Source organism: Trichoderma asperellum, chromosome 5 (assembly GCF_020647865.1).
Source record: "Trichoderma asperellum chromosome 5, complete sequence".
NCBI classification, from domain to species: domain Eukaryota; kingdom Fungi; phylum Ascomycota; class Sordariomycetes; order Hypocreales; family Hypocreaceae; genus Trichoderma; species Trichoderma asperellum.
The window spans coordinates 3,643,223-3,664,289 of NC_089419.1; the positions used below are offsets into that span (position 1 = coordinate 3,643,223).

The window sequence follows — 21,067 nt, forward strand, 5'->3', positions numbered from 1 at the left end:
AGCTTATACGTGAATACGTGAATACGTTCTAGCAGTTGGCAGCTGGAAAGCAGTAAACATACATGCTCCAGACAAAGTCAAAAACACCATGGCATAACTGAAGAGATTTAGTTAAATTTTCAGTGCCATATCTTGAGAGAGAATCAGCTGGTTACATGTACATGTCGCTGTTACTCGCACTGGTGAGTGTCTAGTCTGGAGGTCTGCTCCCGCAACGAATCAATCTTTGGCTCTCCAGCTTGTTCTAGCTTTGTGTAGCTAGCGCCCGGCGCAAATGATGCAACATCAGTAGATTGTCTTGAGTACTGAACACATCTCATGACTGCGACTGCTGACAGATGCGCCCAAAGTTTTGGCACGTGAATTTGTCAGCAGGTGCATTCTGGCAGTTGAAGCTACATAGATAAGTGACACAAGCGAATCGCTTACATAAAATGTGCCTAGAGTTTCTCTTCTTTTGCTTTTTTTTTCTTCTATTAATTATTTCGCTCTTGACAAAGTAAGCAATAATTGAACTAACCAGCGCAGTCTTTGGTTGTAACGGAAAACCTGTCAAGCAATAACAACAATGGATCAAACAACGGGAATAATCGAGCGAGAGTTTCCCAACGCCGTCACATATGATGTCTCGCAGCCGGATAAAGTTACAGTTACACTCCCCCCAAAATCAACATGGTCAAGCGGCCTTCACTGGCACGAAACACACACAGAATACCTCAAGGTGATCAAGGGCAGCATCAAAGTGCGCCTGGGGGATACCGAGCAAATCATCACAGCTACTCAAGAGAACCAGCCAGAACTCAAAGTTGAGCGCTATGCGTGGCATGAATGGCAGCGGGCGGAGCTGGAGGGCGATGAAGTTGTAGTGGTTGAGAGGACGGACCCAGCGGATGGTGAAAAGGCCATATTCTTCTGGAATCTCAATGGGGTCATCTTGAATGCTGGAAGGGTCCTCAACACAAACGTGCCTGGATTTTCCTTCTTTCCGGCGTCAATAAAAGACTTGATCATCGACTTTTGGATCAGACTCAATCTGTTTATCATCTTTCACTCTTTGGACAATATTCCCGTCATTTTGAGTACGACGAAGTATTGGAACGGAAAGGCATCGCGGGCAAAGACTGGCTTGTCGGCAGACTGGTTTGTGTCTCACTTGCTGCTGTCGCTCGCTTCTTTAATCGGTCGTCTTTTTGGACTGCAGGCTGTGAGGGCAGAATATACACCTCTACCGAGCTACCAGCGCTGGCAGGAACATCACAATTTTGATAAGTCGAAGTAATATTTTGGAGCGTTGTATTTTATTGAACCGTTAAAGCGTCTGCAAGTGTTGATATATATATATACATATATATACATATTTATGCCTGGGTCTCTCATGTGAAACTCAATTTTCTCGGCAGTGGCCAGGTCTCATACATGCCGTGTTAAATAATGGTTATTAGATAATTTCCTCAAACGCCACCACCACATCGGCATGCTTGGACCACCCGTTCTTCAGCCTTGATTTAAGCTTACCGGCTTATGTTAATCTCTATGCGCCGAATGGTGGCTTCGGTTGGTACCTGCGTCTCTCTGAAACAGGAGCAATCTCAGATGCAGCATAGTGGTGTAGCTTTTTTGCTGATCCCTATTGTCCTCTCATCATATTTTTAGACGACATCCGACTCTTATTATTCTCTTTGCAAGCGTATAGGTCGATGCCCCGTTCGACGTCGCAGCCCGACCAAATTGCCCATCTTTCATTGCGTTTTCCGATTATTAATTCGCTGGCTAGTTGGCTTCTCCTCTTTTCAAATTCCTGCAACAACACCCGATCCAACGTGTTCGCCATGGGTATGAAGGAGTTTATGACACATAGACGTAGTATGCAGCATGCTGTGTCGTAATCGCCATCGGAAAAGCAGTTAATATGGAGCTTCAGCGTTGCACTCGGATGCGTAGCTTCAATTTGCTCTCCCCGCACTTTAACTTTTCTTGATCTTCGGTCGAGCAAGTTCCGTAGACGTCCCTTGCATCACACTAGCAGGATTACCACTTGTAATTGTCTCTCTTGATTCACCATCATCTGATTAGAAGATCAATTGCCCGGAGTTTTCATTTACAGAAGCATCGGCATCAGTATTCCCGATCCGATTCCCAGTCGGAGCACATCATTCTGATGGTCTAGCTTTACAAGGGAACTGGTGCTTTCCGCAATGGGGCCTCGCATGTATGAATTATATCCGCCTCCCGCTCGAATGTGATCGCGATTGGTGACACCATAATCGTAGGGAACCATCTGCCGGCGGTTACCGGTTGTGGCGGCATTTGGGGCCCCGGCCCGGCCATGGTCTTCTCTCCCCAATGAAGTCATTCACACATACGGCTTTGTCCCTCGTCTCGCCGCATTGTTGGGCGATCGACGCGACCATGGCTCCATTCGACATCATGCAGAAAGCGCGTTGTGCAACAATGGCCGAGCATTCTTCCGGACCCCTCATTGATGTCTCACTCCAGGCAGGTATGGTTGAGAACTAGTCTAGGAGACATAAAAGCTGCAAGGGGCGGCAGCAAAAGAGGATGGCTCTGCCTGCAAGTCGACAGCCTGGAAACTGCTTGGCAGTGTCTGAGTTTAATTTGCAGCCTCCGCGCTTTCTGCGTGTGGCCACTACCACAATCCAAAACTCTGTCTCGAGAGAGGTAGGAAAGCTATTTTCTTCCTGGGAAAGGAAACGTCATATCCCAGAGATGGGGTTTACGAGGCCTCTTTTCGCCGCGCTCGGCATCTTCGCCGGCACAGCAGTGGCAACTACCGAAAGCTCCAGCGCAGCAGCTATTCATGATCTGAGCCTTCTCAAATGGACAGTCACGAATGAATATGGCAATATCACTGTTCCTGGCAAATTTCCATCGCAAGCTCACCTAGATCTCCACGCAGCTGGAGTGATTGGTAAGTCAAGGAAACACAGTAATTCAACGCATATGATGCTGTTCACCATGCTAACCAGTAAACCACAGATGAACCGTGAGGACCACTCTTTGATGATCATAACAGTGTCAATTCAAGGGGCAAGACTAATGCGAATAATAACAGAAACTCCGGCCTGAATGACTTTGACCTACGATGGATTGCAGCCCAAAATTGGACATATACCAGCAAGCCTATTAACGGACTGTAGGTGAACACTAGAAGTGGCCAGCGTTTTTACTCACCTCATAGATAAGCATAATAACTAACAGCAGCTCTAGGAGCAAACAATCGAGCACGGCTACTTGGCTGGTATTTGACGGCTTGGATACATACGCAACCGTCAAGTTCTGTGATCACATTGTTGGCACACCAGACAACCAGTTCCGACAATGGTTTTACGACGTCTCTTCTGTTCTTGCTAGCTGCAAGGGCGATCCCGTTCTAAGCATCAATTTTGGAAGCGTGCCTCGCATCATCAATGCTATTAATGCAAGCAGCGAAGTGCAGCGTGAGTGGCGGATCTTCTTCCCAGATATCTCGTCTTATACATCTGTGCAGGAAAACTAATATGTCACTAGATTGGCCGGCTTCGGTGGTTTATCCTTTTGAATATCCCAATCGCCAATGGGTTCGCAAGGAACAAAATGACTTCGGCTGGGATTGGGGCCCAGCGTTCTCTCCTGTGGGCCCTTGGCTGCCTGGACGCATTGTTCAGCTCAGCAAGGGCGGCGAGGTGTACTCTCTAAACACGGATATCGACATCTTCCGAAAGGGTCAGTTCAATAACTTTGCGCCAGATCAGTCCGCGCCATGGGTTGTCAATGCAAGTCTCGACTTTGTGGGAACGCTGCCAAAGCATGCTTCTATGTCAGTGGTCATCACAGATGCAAAGGATAGCCGTTCAGTGTTGTATTCCGGCATTTTGCAGGGCGTGACACAGTCCGATATGACCATCACTGGCTCTGTGACCATCGATGCCAGCAAGCCGAAGTTGTGGTGGCCTCGAGACATGGGTAGCCAACAACTATACAACATAACAGTCTCTGTCAGCAGCGCAGGGTCTAAGACGCCTCTTCTTGTCTCCCAGCGGCGTGTGGGTTTCCGAACCATTTTATTCAGCTCAGGAAACGTCACAGAAGCCCAAATTGCCAGTGGCATCACGCCGGGAAATAACTGGCACTTTGAGATCAACGGCCACGAATTTTACGCCAAGGGAGCCAATTTGATCCCTCCTGACGCCTTTTGGCCAAGAGTCACCTCTGATAGAATGAACCGCTTATTCGATTCCGTTGAGTCACAAAACTTCAACATGCTTCGTGTTTGGTCCTCTGGTGCATACTTGCCAGACTGGATCTACGATATTGCCGATGAGCGCGGGCTGCTACTCTGGAGCGAGTTTCAGTTCAGTGATACTTTATACCCCGACAGTCCAGAGTTTAAAGAAAATGTTATTGGTGAAGTTACCTACAACGTTCGCCGCCTGAATCACCACGCCTCCTTGGCATGTTGGATGGGTGGCAATGAATTTGAGAACCTCATGTTGCCAATTGCCCAGGGCGCCGATCCAGCAACCTACCCATATGTTTTGGGACAATATGAAGATCTTTTCATCGTTACGATATTCAATATTCTGGCGGCCAACAGCCACTCCATTTCGTACAGCCCCTGCAGTGCAAACAATGGCTGGCTGGATATTGACCTTAGTCTACCTATTCCTATTGTTGAGAGATACTATAACACGACTTCTGGACATATCTATGGCGATACTGACTTTTACAACTACGACACATCAGTGTCTTTTGACACTTCTGCGTACCCAGTGGGTCGTTTCGCCAATGAATTCGGCTTCATCAGCATGCCTAGTATCCAAACGTGGCAGCAGGCCGTCGAGCCTCAAGACCTCCACTTCAACTCGACCACGGTCATTCTACGAAATCATCACTACCCCGCCGGTGGATTGACAAGAAATATTCGCAACAGCACCCTGGGCCAAGTCGAGATGACTCTTGCGGTGGAGCGGTACTATCCTACACCCGATAAAACTGATTCCGTCGCCAACTTCAGCGCCTGGTGCCACGCTACTCAGCTGTTCCAAGCTGACATGTACAAATCCGAGATTCAGTTTTACAGACGAGGCAGCGGCATGCCAGAGAGACAACTTGGCTCACTATACTGGCAGCTCAACGATATCTGGCAGGCTCCAACTTGGGCAGGCCTGGAGTATGACGGACGATGGAAAGTTTTACCGTATGTTGCTCGCCGGACTTACGACCATGTTATTGCGTCGGCTTTCTGGAACTACACTGCCAACCAGCTCGAAATCTGGGTTACATCGGATCTCTGGGAGTCTGCATCTGGTGAAGTATCTTTGACTTGGGTTGATCTAAAAGGCAAAGCTATTGCAAACAACGCGGGTATGCCGAAATCGATCAAGTTCGAAGTTGGTGCCATCAACACTACGCAAATCATCTCCACAAACGTGGTGTCAGATCTCAAGATTCCAGACACTAGTAATGCTGTCTTGATCATTGAACTCACTGCCAATGGCAAACTTCCCAATTCAGCCAGCAGTAAGGCGACAACTTTTACTCACCACAACCACTTCCTTCCTGTCTGGCCAAACCAAGCGAAAGTATCTGATCCCAAGCTGCAACTATCATATAACAAATCCAAGAAGACCTTCACGGTGGAATCCACGGCTGGTGTATCTTTGTATACATGGTTGACGCATCCGGCTGGAGTTTTGGGATTCTTCGACGACAATGCATTCGTGTTGGCTCCCGGACAGAAGAAGGAGGTCGGCTTTACTCTCCAGCAAGATACTACTGGAGGAAAGTGGACTGAGCAGGTAACTGTGGAGAGCTTGTGGGATTTGACTACGCAGTAGCGATAGTACAGTTGAGAATAATAAATAAAAAGAGGCTATATTCACTCTCACAACGCAAGCTTTGATGCTAAACGTCAATTAAAATAATGGCATATTTATCATCTAATTAAGCTGTTGTGTAAACTGATATCATATCCCCAGTCTAACAGTCTGATGCCCCCGTGAAGCGTACACCGTCTCGGAATTTCCCGATTCAGATTTCGTTGTAATAGTACCATATTCGTTGATGAAAATCTCCATCGCTTTACCCGCATCTTCCTCTCGAGATGCGTCGACGCCTACTCTCTATTCACCAGTATTGCCATTTCAGTGCCATCATGTAGCCGCCAACGTAGCATATGAGAAAGTGAAATTTGGAAGTCTGTTAGGTAACTATGGATGGATCAGTCCTAGGTCATAAGAATAAGGTCTCTCCTACAGGATCATAGAATGCGTAACAGTAAACCACTATTATACTTGAATGTTTTGTCCAGCAATGTCTGTTCCCTTGTGGTTACTTCGGGCGTAATAGACCTGCTCTAGTATTTAGATGTATTGTTGCATAACCTAATGCAACAACTCCACGATTACAGCCAACCTCACTAGTCTCGAGACTCTACAAGGGGAAATAACTGGGCCCTGGGCTAAGTTTAGAGCAACTGAGAAGCGTTGTGCCCGACTCTTTTTCAACAAAGAGACGTCGAATGAACGGGTACAAGTTCCAATGGAATAGTAAGCCGGATTGACGGCTAAATACAATATCATGAGTCACGGTAATTCAACACACAAATCAGCACTTTTGCTAGCTGCAACTAGTACTAAGCGACGACGTATACAAATGACGATTTAGTGGGGATGACGAAGCGACCTACGAATCAACATGCGTGGCCTATGAGGTTAGAACTCTAGAGCTTCATAGGTCTAGCACTTATAAATAAGCACAACTAACTAACAAAGAGGACTCTCATGGTCAAATACTACGTGCTTAGAGTTGGCTTCCCCTCTTCAAAGCATTCGAAACATATTTCTCTTCTGCCTTGACGTATCAGAATCGCTTCATATATCGAAGCCTGACTATTTCTGCTTTATATTACCACTATTACTCATACTTAAACGTTTCTCGCACACATCATGTCAACCCTATTTAGTCAGTTAGAGGACCTCATTCGCTCTGGGCATGAGGGACATGCTAGCGCTGCCTCTGTATTAGCCCAGCTAGGCACTCCTTGCGCCTCAGTCGCCATCATGGAAGATGGTGTAATATCATCTCACTGTTTTTCGACTGGCAAGGATGACACAGAGACAATCTTCCAAGCTTGTAGCATATCGAAGCCAACGTTTGCGGTCGCTTTGATGAAACTCGTTGACCAAGGCAAGCTTAGCCTTGATGGCTGCATCGGCGATTTATTGCCACAGGATGTTTTGGATATATTGACAAAAGATGCATCTTCTGCTCGGATATCTGCCATCAAGAGCATCACCGTCTCCCAGCTTCTAAGCCATACCTCTGGGCTCTCCCAAGGTGGCTTCCCCGGCTACTCTGTCTTGGACGATGCTCGGATTCCAACACCGCGTGAGGTGTTAGCTGGCGCATATCCTGTCAATACTAAAGACGTGCACTTGCAAGGATTTCCGGGCCAGTCGCTATCCTACTCCGGCGGTGGATTCACAGTCCTTCAGTTTGTCTTTGAAAGCATTACGAAAAAGGACTTGCCCACAGCAATGCAGGATATAGTACTTGGACCTCTAGGCATGACAAGATCTTTCTACAATGAACTACCACCCGAGGAGAAAAACTCAGCAAAAGCACACTATACCGGCTACACTCCCTGCGAGGATGCTCAGCGTGTCAACCCTGAACAAGGTGCTGCGAGCTTATGGACTACACCCAGCGACATCTTGAAACTGGTCAGAGCCGTACAGCAATCTCTCCAGAGCTCTGATAACAGCGGATTCCTTCGACAGGAAACAGCCAAGACCATGTTGACGGTCGTAGATCTAGACATTGCCCATTCATGGTTTATACCCGGAGATTCACGAACAGTCTTTTCGCACGGCGGCAGCAACTGGCCCGGCTTCAGAACGTATGTTGCGGGGTATGCGAATCTTCCTGGTGGAAGCAAAGTCGAAGTGCCAAAGAATTGCGGCATCTCTATCATGACGAATTCGGCAGAGGGAGACTTTACCATATGGAAACTCTTGCAAGCCATACCTTTCCTTAAGAAGTGGCCAGAGATTCCTTATCCAATAGGCTATCCAACAATCGTGCCATTGGGAGCGCCCAAAGCAGAAGTTGATGCCGGATGGAAGCGTTGGCTGGGCAATTGGACTTGCGGCAAGAAGAGTTGGAGTATTCAGGCCGACGAGACTGGCCGACCAGCTATTCGGTATGATCAGCTGCTGCCTTTCCCGCTCGTGGAGGCAGTGATGGCAGACGCAAAGGTCGACAGCGGAGCAGAAGTGATGAACTTGGTGGTGGATGGTCTGGAAGTGTTGATACGGTTGCGCGATGATGATACAGTAGAAGTGATCAATGGGAAGAGCTCAAAAACAGTCAAGTTAGCTAGGGCTTGATTATAGGCAGCCATCACAATACATCGAAGTATGCTTGAATTGCTACAAGGTGCAACGAATATGGCTAGAATCTTATCGCATTGCAAAGCTTTAATCTCTGTAAATTATAAAACATGTAGTTTGCATATATTTACACGTACGCAGGGGTTGTCGTTTACAGCGGGAGCAAACCAATTCATCGACTTACACGACGTCTGAGAAGCCTTGAGCAGCGGCGGCTTCCATTTGATCGAATTCACCGCCAAACACCAACCCCGGATGCCTCTCTATTTGCACTCACTTCTGCTAGAACCAACCGTCTTCATCTAAATAGGCAACGCGCTCCAGCCACCAACGGCACTTGATTCAGCTACGTCCAGCCTTGCATGGAGACTCAGCACCAGACATTGAACACTGAACCTATAAATGCCATGTTTGCACAGCAGTGCTCAGTGCTCTCCACCGTCTTACAGCGACCGTCGCCAAGATTTATAGCGCCAATGCAGCCCGTCTCACCGCGCATTTCTAGCGGCCTTAGCGCTCTGCAGTGTCCATTGACATACGGCAATCCGGCACTTGATGGCCGCATCGTCGCCCCGCCGCAAGTCCGTCTCAGCTCCCTCAAGCACCCAAAGCCCAATCCAGCTTTCACTACCGCAACATCTTTCACTTCTTTTTTTCCTCTTCTCTCTCCTCTCTCCTCTCTCCTCTCTCCTCTCTCCTCTCTCCTCTCTCCTCTCTCCTCTCTCCTCTCTCCTCTCTCCTCTCCTCTCTCCTCTCTCCTCTCTCCTCTCTCCTCTCTCCTCTCCCTTCTTCCATCACGGCAGCATAAATGTATACGCAGGAACCATGCCCGTCGTCCGAAGGAGAAGCATCGCCTGGATTGCCCTCATCGCCACCCTGACTCTGTTCTACTTCTGGAACGCCTCAACACGCTCTCCGCCGCCATCTTATACAGACGCGAATAGCCGAGCAGCTCAAGGCGGCGCCGACTTCTGGAAGCTCATCCCTGTCCATTACCCGCCGCAGTCAATCCGTCCATTGCCCACCAAAGCACCCGTGAAATACCCCAATGTCCAGACATCCTTCGGCAAGGAGCCCGCAGAGGCGCGAGCCATTCGCGAGCACCGCCAGCGTGCCGTAAAGCAAGTCTTCACCAAATGCTGGACATCCTACAGAGAATATGCCTGGAAATCAGACGAGCTGGCGCCAGTGTCCGGCGGCAAGAAGAATCCCTTCGGCGGCTGGGCGGCCACCCTGGTCGACGCCCTCGACACGCTCTGGATCATGGACATGAAGCCCGAATTCGACGAGGCCGTCCAGGCCGCCGCCACCATTGACTTCTCCAAGACAGACCTGGACCAAGTCAATGTCTTTGAAACCAACATCCGCTACTTGGGGGGCTTCATCTCTGCCTTTGACCTCAGCGGCGATGAGCGCCTGCTCCACAAGGCCGTCGAGGTCGGCGAGATGCTCTACAAGGCATTCGACACGCCGAACCGGATGCCCATCACCAGGTGGGCCATCCACGCCGCCGTCAGCGGTAAAAGGCAGACCGCGCCGCCGAGCCTGCTGATCGCTGAGATTGGCAGCCTGACCATGGAGTTTACGCGGCTCTCAATCATCACGGAAGACGCAAAGTGGTTCGACGCCGTGCAGCGCATCATGGACGCCATGGCGGATCAGCAAGATTCAACGGCGCTGCCTGGGCTCTGGCCGCTCGTCGTCAGTGCAAAGGATCAAATCTTTAATATCGGCAACATGTTTACCTTGGGCGCCATGGCCGACAGCGCATACGAATATCTGCCAAAGATGTCAGCCCTGATGGGGGGCCAGCTCCCCATCTATCAAAAAATGTATGAAAAAGCCGCCACAGCAGCCATCAAGCACGCCTTATACCGGCCAATGACGCCCCAAAACGAGGATATCCTCGTTTCAGGCGCGGTAAAGTCAGAAAACGGCGAGGTTACCCTCGACGCTCAGGGACAGCACCTCGTGTGCTTCCTAGGTGGCCTATTAACGCTTGGAGGCAGATTGTTCAACAGAGCCCAGGATATATCTGCCGCCACCAAGCTGGTCGACGGCTGCATCTGGACATACAAAGCTTTACCGCACGGCATCATGCCCGAAACTTTCCACATGTTCCCCTGTCCCTCTCGCGACGGCTGCGAATGGGACGAGGAGGCATGGAAGAAGGAGGTCCTCCGCCTTGCCAAGGACAAACAAGCCACCAGCGTCGACGACATCATCAAGCGAGATCGCCTCCCGCCAGGCTTCGCTTCCATCCCAGACCGTCGATACATTCTCCGTCCAGAAGCCATCGAGAGCGTCTTCATCCTCTACCGAGCCACAGGCCGGGCCGACCTCCTCGACTCCGCATGGACCATGTTCGAATCCATCAACAGGACGACGAGCACCAAGCTCGCCAACTCGGCCGTGTGGGATGTCACTGTGCCTCAGGACCAGCAACCCGAACGGGCGAATTCTATGGAATCGTTTTGGCTCGGCGAGACGCTCAAGTACTTTTACTTGATCTTTAGCGAGACTGATGTGATAAGTCTGGACGAATATGTGTTTAACACAGAGGCACATCCGTTTAAGAGACTTGTTCCATGAAAGCAAAGAAGAAGAGGAGAAAAAAAGAACGGTGCCATTTTAACATAATCATTTTTTTTAACGTCATGAAACTTTGTTGACTTTTGGGTATTACTACTTTTCGAAGGGTTTCTAGATTTTAACAGGACAAGCTGGGAGTTTGCATGCATGGGAACGGAGTAGATGTAGCTTGCTTCAGGATGGGGCATTACATGTGTAAGTTTTTGCATGACCAAGGTCTAGAATGAACGTGATTACCAGTGTAACCAGTGCTTGCATCATCACTCCAGTGATGTATTTATATCTAAGCTGTGAAAGCGTCAAAGATGCTACTACAATTGACCAAGCAATGTAGCTTCCGTCAACAAGCATCTAATCACAGCATCGTCATATTCTTCACAGATGCCTCAACAAACATCAAACATTAACCAGATACGCACACTAGCGTCACGATAGTAAAACTCGCATCGAATGTTAAGACATCTAATCTTTTTCATATTCGTCTACTATAAAAAAAAGAAGCAGCTTGTAAACCAGCAGTAGACACTAACGAGACTACCACGCCTCAGAAAACAAAATCCAACAAGGATAAAAAACTGTCTCACAACAAGTAAGAATTTCTTCCGATATCAAAGAGGAGAAAAGTCCATCTGCAAATTAAAACTCCCGCATCCCATCTCGAATCAGAAAAAAAAAAATATCCACCTTCCCGAGAGCAAAACGGAAAGGGCATTAGAACGCCATATCCCCCAGCAAGATGATAATAATGATAAAAAACGAAACCCGTTTTTTCCTCTCAATGCGCTATAGCAAGACCCATCCAAAAAAAGCGAAAGACGTAACATCCCAGTTATTTTTTAATGTTCGGTAATCATCATCGTATGTTTGATCCTGTATGTCAAGGAATCAAAAGCTTCGACAAAGGAAAAAAGGGGAGCTTAGTAAAAAGTAGGTTATGTGATAAGAAGAAGTAGAATGAGAAAATACACGTGCTCGTTTAGAAGCCGAAGAGTAAAGGTTGTTTATGCGAAGTAGGTTTCGAAGCATCTTGAAACTACCGCAGTGAGTTGAAATTGATCTCCCCGGTCATCGCATTCATACTGTGAAAGTGCTGGGGCTGGCCAGGCATGGCAAAACTGTCTTGTCTTTGTGGCGATTGTCGGACATTCATCATGCCGTTCATGTGGTGAGTAGGTTGCATCCCGCCTGGCCGCATGTTCTGTGGTGTCATGCCCATGTGCGGTTGGCCCATTGCGTCGTGGATATGATTAGGCGATTGTTGGTTCATGTGTTGGTGATGCTGTTGGGGTGGAGGCGGGTGGGTTCCCATTGGGCTCATAACCATTTCAGACATTGGCGTAACAGAGAAGCCGTTGATGCCGTGAGGATACTCCATAGTAGGAGACATCATTGGTGGAGAGCTGACAAAAGAGTTTGCAATCTCAGAAGACTGGCGAGCGCCAGGCGGAGTGTTGCCAGAGTTTGAGGTGGCATGAGAGTCTGGAGTGCCTCCCGTCATTTCCATGGTGTACTTCTTCTCGTACTCTTCAACGGAAAACTTGCGGTCGTATTCGGCGTCCATCATCTGCATCTGGGGAGGCTGGGCCATGCCAGCGCTGCCAAATCCGTCAAAGATGTCGACATTGGCCATAGCCGCCGTCTCGGGGACGTTCTGGAGCATTGGGTTCGCAAGGCGTGGGAGCACTTCGCTAACCTTGCTCATGAGAAGGGGAAGGAAACGGTAGTCGCCGTTTCTGGAGGCGGCAACAATAGTGATGATTTGGCTGAGGTGCTCTTGAGGCCCAATTGCGAAGGGATCGCGAGACGCGGGCTGCATAGCCAGATACTCAGTCATAGAATACGTGCCTTCGACAAGCTTCTCAAGCAGTCCAGAGTTCAATAGCTCCATACCCTGGCCAGGGAACTGCGAGGCCATGTTCATGAGCATCTCTCTGGATACGTTCATGGGGAACTGGAAGGACATGGATCCCTCAGTGGCGACGGCTCCGCCGTTGCTCAGCTGCCATACAGTGTTCTTGAGCCACTGCTGGTTAGTGTTGAGGTCGTTCCATGCTGGGTCATGGCAGGCCAGTGTCTGAACGGCATCATTAAGCTGCTTCTGCAGGCCACTGATGTACTGAGGGGAGAGGTGGCTCCGGGTCTTGTTCCAGGTGTTTGTAAAGGCATCATCAAAAGGTCTAAAGAGGTTGATAAGCAGAATGAAGCCGTTCAGCTGATGGGAGAGAGGATCGGTAGGATCATCTCCAAGAGTGGGGAGCTTGATTGTCGCCTGGAGAGTCAAGGGGCGCTGGCGCTGGATGGCATACGCTCTGTTTAGTTACATTGTCAGTAAATTTTGGCCATGAGTTGTGGAATGGAAAAAAAAAAAAATGACACGTCAAATGTCACTGCAAAACGCACCTCTCAATAACATAAAACAACCAGTAAAGCCGGCGGAGACGGGAGGCTTCAGAGATATCAAATTGCAGGTAGTAGTCTTCCTTATCCATGCCAATCATCTGGATCATGGTGGTAGCCTCGCGGAGGTAGTACCATGCCTTCTCATGCGCCTCCTGGCCGTAGTAGCATCCAAAGAGGAAGAAGTTGGTGGCCAATGCATTGACTGTGATCTGTTCTAGGTACTCGTATCCTTTCCGAACTCTAAGGGTCTCTTCCAAAAGAAGCTGGCTGGAGATGATGTTGGCTCCGGGAACCATGTCGAGGTTGTACGGGTCACCGGCAGGCATGGTCATGCCAGGCTGCAGCATGACAAAGGCGCACATGGAAGTCATCAAACAATAGGCATCTCGGTTCTGCTCCATGTAGAGAATCTGCTGCTCTACCTGTCTCCGGTCCAGAATAGGGGCCTGTGCGTTCATGTGGTCGAAGAAAAACTGAGAGCACTCCTTGACCATGTCGCTGGTCAACATGCCCGGCGTAGGGGCGAGGCTCTGGGCTGCGGGCGGACATGGAATGCCGTTCATGCGGTTCTGCACCTTGGCGGAAAGGCTCGTCTGTCGCTGGGTCTCTCGCAGCTCGCTGATAACCTTGGCTCGCGAGCCCTTGGGACCCTTCTTCTGGGGGATGGCATTGTAGGTGCAGGACAGCTGGGCGGAAGAGCAGTTGCGGCACGGGTTGATGCCGTCGCACTTGACCTTTCGGCGATGGCAGGCATCGCAGGCCCTCTTAACGGCCTGAGTCATGATGGGCAGCTGAGGCGACGAGATGCGTCCAAGTCGTCCTGGGGGAAAGCGGATAGCAGAAGACGGCGGCGCACGCAATCTGGGGAACGCTCAGACTTATCGCCGCAGCTGAAGGACGAATGGATTGGGGCCCCGGGTTTCGGTGATGGACAATGCTTCCCTCTGCTGGATGGCGGGGAAAGGAGCGATTTGACAGGCGCTCTGCAGCGACCAGTGCGTGGTTAGGGTGGTTTTTGGTATGGCTGAGGATGTGGCAGATCGAGCTTGGGATGTAGGCGTATGTATGTTATTCGGCCCTTTCGAATGCGGGCCAGCGAAAACGCGGGGAGAGTCGCTTATTAGGCGGAGTCTGGGGGCCCAAACGCCTGGGACTGGGAGGCCGGGACGCTCGCAAAACAGCGATGGCGGATGTGCGCAGAAAGGAGAGGAGCGAGGCCGTGGAAACAGCCGTCGAGATGCTTTTGCCCACGCGGCCAGCGTTGAACACGACACGATGGCGAAGTTGAACGGCGAGGGAAGGGAAAAGAACTGGGCCTGGATAGTCAGCAGCGAGAAGGCGAGGACTTATTGGGGGGAGGCGGACCCAGAGTACGTAAAAACAACTTGGCTGCTGGAATGAGGCCTTGGCTTGGGGCCGCCGGAGCACCAGCCCAGAACAGGGAAGGCCTGGAGACCGCGGGCTGGGGCCAGGGCTGAGGCAGCGCCAGAGGATTGTCGGACTGGCGGGGTGGAGCGGCGAGAGATGTGGATGAGGAGATGATGCGGGATGGGGACTGGAGGCTGCTGAAATGAGCCCACGGGGGAGCGGCGCGCCGCACTGTGCGCTAACGGCGCTGGCCTAACGCGACAGGGCCCTAGCAGCGTCGCTAGCCCGGCTAGCCGGCTGCGCGCAGTGGCGACCGCCCTGGACGCTCAGTGGGCATGCGCTGGGCGGCAGCCTTAGCCGCGCTGCTGGCGAGGGCCTCGCACTGTAGCCACCGTGCAGGCATCGGGGAAGGGAGGACGAAATTTGCCAGCAGCCGGCAGGGCGCTGTTAGCGGGGCGCCGTGCGCGCGACGAGCCGGCACTGGACGAGCGCGAGCGAAACAGGACGGCTCATACAGTGCCGCTGTCCACCGCTCGCACGCCCTCCTAACAGCGTCCGGCAAAAAGCAGCGCCCCAAAGAGACTCCAGGCTATATACAAGTTCGCAACTCTCGGCCACGCCGCGGCGTCCTAAACGAGCCGTCCGTCCAGAGCAGGTCGCACAGTTGGGAGCTAAGTACAAGTACTAGACACCAATCAGTACAGGCACGACAGCGCATTAACCCGCTAATAAGGGCTGTCGAGCCATTTGCGCGTCTCCTGCGCTGTGCCAGAGGAGAGTCGTCGACCCGGCCGTATAAGTGCGCTGAGGCTGCCTGGGCCGGTGCTCGTCGTGCGACTGGTGCGGCGGTGCCTGTATTACAGCACAGAATACAGTAATAGTGTTCCGTAATCGTAGCACGGCTGTGCGAGGGCGTACAGGTACCGGGGGCTTTGGAACAGGGCGAGGGTTGAGAGTATCACGAGACAGTGGCCTGCACAGGCACGAGTAACGCGACAACTTTGTTTTGTCTTGTACTTGTACCTGCGCTTGCGCCCAGCACGGTTCTGTTAGATCGAATCAAACGCTAGGTCCTACTGCTGCTTCTAGTCAAGAGCCAGAAAAATCAAAGCCAGGTTCGCTGCTCGCTCGTACGTCTGTGGCGAGAGGTCCGAGTCTCGAGTGGTCACGCTCGTATGTATAGGCGCAGGTACCGGTACACTGTTTGGAATCTGACTCGCCCTGGCTCACACGAGATTCCCATCAAGCGATGTCTTGCTGTCAGCACATTTGCAAGGGACCCACGAAGCCGCTATACTGTAGATTGGCTGTTCTACTGCCTGTATTGAGGAATGCAAACAGCTGCAGGTAAAACTGGAGTTCCCTTTAACCGCTCAGCAGAAGAAACGACGACGGCATGCCAGTTTCCCCGATCCAAATAGCCAATATTGGCCATCGGATTATCGACAGGGTATCAGTACATGCAGAGCGGACAAATGCCCTTGTCAAAAAAGGGCTGCGTTGAAAACTCATTATACGCCCAGAAGCCTTCTTCTCGCACCATTGAACGCCCAATTCTAAACCAGGCATGAGGCTAAAAAAAAAAGGAAGAAAAGAAAAAGAAAAGAAAAAAAGAAAAGAAAATTAAGAATAGAATTCAAACCACACCCGCAATTCAAAGCTGAACAAACACTCCGTCGACAGAGTGTCAACGGCGTGCTCTTTTCGCGTTGCTGCAAAGAACGAAAAGAACATGGTGAGAAACGACCTCTCATCTGCAGCAAGGCTGCTGCAAAACGTACGACAGCGAGGAGCTCAGGCCATCACGCAGCCCAGCCCAGCCCAGCCCAGCCCAGTTTCCCTCGTACCCCAGATTTGAATAAAAGAACTGGGAGCGCACAAGGGAGCCATGGCTGCGGATTGTTGGTGTGGCGGTGGGTGGGCACCCTCCACCAGCCAACCGCCTACAGTACGAAGACCAAGAAAAAGTCATGCCTCTGCTGGGCAAGTTCTAGTTAAGCTTTTCAGCCAATCGTCTTGTTTCGTTGAGCTGGCTTGGATGGGGAACCCGAAAGGGCGCAGAAGAGAAACAAGCCACCATCGCGTATTACTGTATGGAGCACGATCCGTAGCACCTACTGCTGCTGCCTCTCTGCCCGTACCACTTTGAAACAGGGGATTTGAAATACTCGTCGTCATCTGCTACGCACACAGCTTGTGCGGCTGAGAAATGAAAGTAGCGGCATCGTCTTGGCATCGGCAGCCGCGGAGACTCGCGCCTCTGTGACGATTGAGATTGACAGCGGCGATCCGTTAATCTCGGGCCCGATTGATGGCCTGCTTCACATTGAGCACAGCTCGCTCTACAACTCGTCAGTCTTGGTCGGCCACAGCACCCAATTCAGCACAAGGGGGGCGCGCCCATTGCTCTCGTGAGAGTTTTGGCTAGAAGACGGCACTAATAAAGAAGCCCTCAGCCACTAACCTCGGCAAAGCCAAGCGTGACGGACAAGCTAGAAGTCCGGAGAGGAGACTTTCTGCTGACTGAGATCGATTTAGCACGACTTCTGGAAACACTGAAAAAAAAAAAACTGAAAAAAAACTGGCTCACCATCGCTGACTATGCCGATCCGGGTCGAGATGGAGAAGCCCCGTCTCGGCACCCACGCAGGTGGTGGCCGTGATCCAGACTCACGTGTCTGGACCAACTCTCAAAATGTGGGCAAATTTTTGGCTTCTTGCTCTATTGTTTGAGTTTGGACATATACAAAGCATCTCCAGCTCATCGTCTATAGACTTTTGTGCTCTCGCTCTCTTAACTTCAATGTTCTCTGCCCGCCGCCAGTGTCTGCGGTATGCCAGGACGAGCAGGTACGGAATACAAAATGCGGAGAAGCATCGCTGCTGCGACCATCGGACCGAAGAGGCCATTCCTCTTCTGCAAGGCTGAGGGCCAGAGACAACGTTGCATAAAGGGGGTGCCGCACAGAAAGGGGGGGATGGGGGCAGAACCTACAGATTTGCCTGACAGCACACAGATTCAATCTTCTTACACCGACGACGACGACGGATAGTCCGCCTTTTTGGCTCTCTTGACAACAAACTGGCAACTCTGGTCTGATGATGATCATGGCATGGCGATCTAATGCAGCTTTTTGCGTTTGTTCATGCACCACGTATTCGTACATGTAGTTATTAGGAGTAGTCGCGGTCAACAACTAATAGGTACTGTGGTGCTGATAGCGTGTGCTTCGACAGTCTCGGTTCGACGCGAAGCACAGCCCACGGCATACTGCAGAAAGTTTGAAACCGATGCCCATACTGAACGCATGCACGTACAAGTAAGTATGCTGCTGAATCCATTCCTTTCTACACTACGGTAGTGGGCCAGACATCGGCATCTCATCATCACGTGAGAATCACCGCTCCATCTCTCGTCTCTCATGACGATCCATATAACTGGAAGCCGTCTTCTCTCCCCTCTCATCTGCCCATACACATGTACATTAGTAGGTCCTTTGTATCGGTACATCAGCATCTGTACATCACCAGACAAAGGCAGATCCAAACATGCCACGCTTGCTGGTCTGTGCTCCTCTCCCAACTGCGTCATGATGCACAAACAGCATGTCTGTGGCTTCACCGACTGGAGGCACTAACACAAAACCCCCCGTCAAGTTCTTCATGCTGTACAACTGCCTCACTACTAGCAGCTCCTTTTTCTCTACGCTAAGCAAAAAAGTGCCCCAAGCTGTATGTACAAGCCAGGCGGTCACGACGAGCGTCTTGCGCCATCGTCATCATCACCATCTCTAGCCGAGCTGGTCAAAGCGACAGAGAGATGCGCAGTCCTACATACATGTATGTACTTCTTGCTGGCCTCAACTGGCAAGCACATGCACATGGCAGGGTGGTAATCTCAGGGGCTGGAGATCTAAATGGCCATGATTTCATCACTGACCCTGCAACGCCCGCCTAGAGCGCTTCCGCCTTCCAATGCACACACTTTACACGTAATAGGCCAGTGCCATCGCTTTCTATCTCGCTTACAAGGACGGTTAAGCATAGCCCTTGAATCATCTCAGATCATGGTGGCGCCCAGGATATGGATGTGGGATGCTGGACGGCCATGATGGGATGTGAGAAGTGTCTTATGTAGGACCCTTGATCATCCTGAGGAATTCCGATTCCGCCAGTCTCCGTGCTTGTCTGTTTGCTTCAATTTCATTGCTGCGTATTTGCAAAAAGCTCGCACCGCCCAAAGTTCCGTGCGTCTTCAAAACGCAAAGTTTGCTGTAGTTTTACGACATCTTATTACATAGTCGGCCTACGTGCTGCTAAACAACGCGGCATCCATCAGCTTGAAAACCACACTCAGCTTTGCATGCCAAGGACCAAGAAAACTCTTCATTCTCACTATTCACCTCATCCGGCACATGCGGATCCTACACAGACAGGCACGCCGGCACTCGCTGGGCGGCTACTCGCACCCGTCTTACTGCTTAGCACTAGCTCTACGGGGTATTATGCGCTGCTCATCATCTTCGCAATTGCTGCATTGGGCTCTGGGCACAGCAGATGAGGATCCAGTAGCGCACACCAATATAACTTGTACGGTATACGGCACTGTAATCCATGCTCGTCTTGCCAGCCAGCAAGTGCTTACGGGACAGCATTTCCTCCCTCCATGCACCGGCAGAAGCGCTCGAATCGATAATGAAAGGGTCCGTGGTGTAAGATCACACAAGACTAGGCAGCTCGATATGCGCAGGGAAGATGAATTACTGCCAGTAGTATTCCTAGCGGGTGCTGCGGGTTAAAGTGCTGTGCATGCCCAGGCAACGTTTCAGATGCCGGACATTGCTAAAAAAGGCGTCTGTTCTCGCTTTGGCGAAGGAGGCGATGCTCGTAATCGTAAGCAGGCTTGCCACTTGTTGCTATTATTACTGCGGCTGTATGACTACTCCACGCCAACTTTTGAATGCTTCTTTGCCTCTTCTCGTCCGGATAGGTCGGGCTCAGTAGTTGAAACACGAAGAGTGCCGGAGCAATAGCACCTTGCAAAATTTGGAAATAGGAGCTCGCGATAGACGGACAGTCTTGTGCTTAGGAAACAGCTGAATTCTACAGGGCTGTAAAAAAAAAAAAAGTGAAGAGACATGCATGCATACTCGCGTAAACGCGTATGCTCTGTAAATAACGCTTGCTCATGTGCAATCTCGCCCTTGCCAACGCGCGCCTCCGCCCGCATCTTTTATTGGACTCCAGCTAAGAAACAGGTCCAAGACTTGAAGAATTCCAGTTGCATCGTTATTGTGGACGTGTTTGTCTGGGGTAAGTGGGTCGAGGCTGCGGCAGAACTCTGGAGCTGGCTTCATGGCTGTTATGATGCCGGCCTCTGAAAAGGTTTTATATAAAGTTAGAGTTAATATATAAAATTATATGTCCAAGAGGATCTTGTTGATTGAGGTTAATTTGATTAAACCTTGTGTTCATTTCAACTACGTAAACAGCGCTCTCTAACAACAAGCATGTAGAATACGAGACTGATAAGCCGGCAACAAACAGTACAAATTATTGATGTCACTACAACTAAATCGCAGTAGACGCGCAGCGACTCTATTGGATATTTAGTGTCAAATTCGTCTCTCTAAATATAGATTGTGAGATTGAAGCACATGTCCACATGTGTCTTTAATATAGTCCGTTACTTCTAGTCAAGTTCAGGGTAGGTTGATATCATAACATTGCTTCTTTAGACATCGCGGTCTGATAACACTGCTGAATGTCTTTTGTACGCCTTAATATGATTTTTCAGTGTGGCTCAAATGCATTCGATCAAACTTCAAGGGCTATAGTGTCCGTTTGATCTCAGGTGGAGGCAGCTAGAGGAATGATATGCTACATAATTTCTTCATACACACATGTATAAGATATCACAGAAACATAATCACACGCAGTGCCATTACTGTGATCACATGCACCTAGAAGCTAGCAAATAAGCATAGTTGGCAATATCTCTGTATTACCTGTGATTTAAGTAACAGGGGCTTCGGCTTTGAATGACTGCGTCTGAGCTCTAGCTGGCGCAGCTCACTGACCTACTCCCGCTTGCTCATCCCAAGACTGCTTCTGATTGGAAAAGCAACCGAGATTTCGCTTAGCGTATCTATCTCTTGTTGATGGCAAAGAATAAAACGTTACACCTTGAGAAACCTCGGCAGCAGCCCAATTTAGATGTCTCCGATATAGATAGATGTAACGTGAAGCCGTGTATCACCGCGTATGAGGTAAGAAAACCTCAACTGTAGTGTGACACAAGCGAGAATCTATTG

The 21,067-nt window shown here is 50.2% G+C and overlaps 7 protein-coding genes across 7 annotated transcripts; 6 read left to right on the top strand and 1 right to left on the bottom strand.

Moving 5' to 3' along the window:
• The first annotated feature begins 448 nt into the window (after positions 1-448).
• TrAFT101_009328 (uncharacterized protein) lies at positions 449-1,369 on the top strand. The gene has a single exon (XM_024909054.2). It carries the CDS (start codon positions 569-571, stop codon positions 1,277-1,279), a length of 711 nt encoding a protein of 236 aa, XP_024755313.2. The 5' UTR covers positions 449-568; the 3' UTR covers positions 1,280-1,369.
• An 826-nt stretch (positions 1,370-2,195) lies between these two features.
• TrAFT101_009329 (uncharacterized protein) lies at positions 2,196-2,517 on the top strand (the record flags this gene model as incomplete). Its single annotated transcript, XM_066128618.1, has 2 exons — positions 2,196-2,209; positions 2,271-2,517. 2 exons carry the CDS (start codon positions 2,196-2,198, stop codon positions 2,515-2,517), a joined length of 261 nt encoding a protein of 86 aa, XP_065984738.1.
• Positions 2,518-2,727: 210 nt separating this feature from the next.
• TrAFT101_009330 (uncharacterized protein) lies at positions 2,728-5,926 on the top strand (the record flags this gene model as incomplete). The annotated part of the gene is made up of 5 exons (XM_066128619.1): positions 2,728-2,929; positions 2,998-3,004; positions 3,074-3,154; positions 3,223-3,458; positions 3,529-5,926. The coding sequence occupies 5 exons, from the start codon at positions 2,728-2,730 to the stop codon at positions 5,835-5,837; spliced, it is 2,835 nt and encodes a 944-aa protein (XP_065984739.1). The 3' UTR covers positions 5,838-5,926.
• A 991-nt stretch (positions 5,927-6,917) lies between these two features.
• On the top strand, positions 6,918-8,466 carry TrAFT101_009331 (uncharacterized protein). Its single transcript, XM_024904617.2, has one exon. It carries the CDS (start codon positions 6,948-6,950, stop codon positions 8,388-8,390), a length of 1,443 nt encoding a protein of 480 aa, XP_024755311.2. The 5' UTR covers positions 6,918-6,947; the 3' UTR covers positions 8,391-8,466.
• Positions 8,467-9,218: 752 nt separating this feature from the next.
• TrAFT101_009332 (uncharacterized protein) lies at positions 9,219-11,357 on the top strand (the record flags this gene model as incomplete). Its single annotated transcript, XM_024909053.2, has 1 exon — positions 9,219-11,357. The coding sequence occupies one exon, from the start codon at positions 9,219-9,221 to the stop codon at positions 10,983-10,985; it is 1,767 nt and encodes a 588-aa protein (XP_024755310.2). The 3' UTR covers positions 10,986-11,357.
• A 73-nt stretch (positions 11,358-11,430) lies between these two features.
• TrAFT101_009333 (uncharacterized protein) lies at positions 11,431-14,913 on the bottom strand. The gene is made up of 3 exons (XM_024904615.2): positions 14,751-14,913; positions 13,386-14,695; positions 11,431-13,294 (listed from the first exon to the last, which is right to left on the bottom strand). The coding sequence occupies exons 2-3, from the start codon at positions 14,165-14,167 to the stop codon at positions 12,019-12,021; spliced, it is 2,058 nt and encodes a 685-aa protein (XP_024755309.1). The 5' UTR covers positions 14,168-14,695; positions 14,751-14,913; the 3' UTR covers positions 11,431-12,018.
• Positions 14,661-15,141, top strand: TrAFT101_009334 (uncharacterized protein; the record flags this gene model as incomplete). Its single annotated transcript, XM_066128620.1, has 2 exons — positions 14,661-14,755; positions 15,018-15,141. The coding sequence occupies 2 exons, from the start codon at positions 14,661-14,663 to the stop codon at positions 15,139-15,141; spliced, it is 219 nt and encodes a 72-aa protein (XP_065984740.1).
• Positions 15,142-21,067: the final 5,926 nt, after the last annotated feature.

Coding starts and splice junctions, on each gene's coding strand:
- TrAFT101_009328 (XM_024909054.2), top strand. CDS start 569: ATGGATCAAACAACGGGAATAATCGAGCGAGAGTTTCCCAACGCCGTC.
- TrAFT101_009331 (XM_024904617.2), top strand. CDS start 6,948: ATGTCAACCCTATTTAGTCAGTTAGAGGACCTCATTCGCTCTGGGCAT.
- TrAFT101_009333 (XM_024904615.2), bottom strand. CDS start 14,167: ATGACTCAGGCCGTTAAGAGGGCCTGCGATGCCTGCCATCGCCGAAAG. Junction 13,295..13,385: donor TTGTTTTATGTTATTGAGAG/GTGCGTTTTGCA, acceptor GTAACTAAACAG/AGCGTATGCCATCCAGCGCC.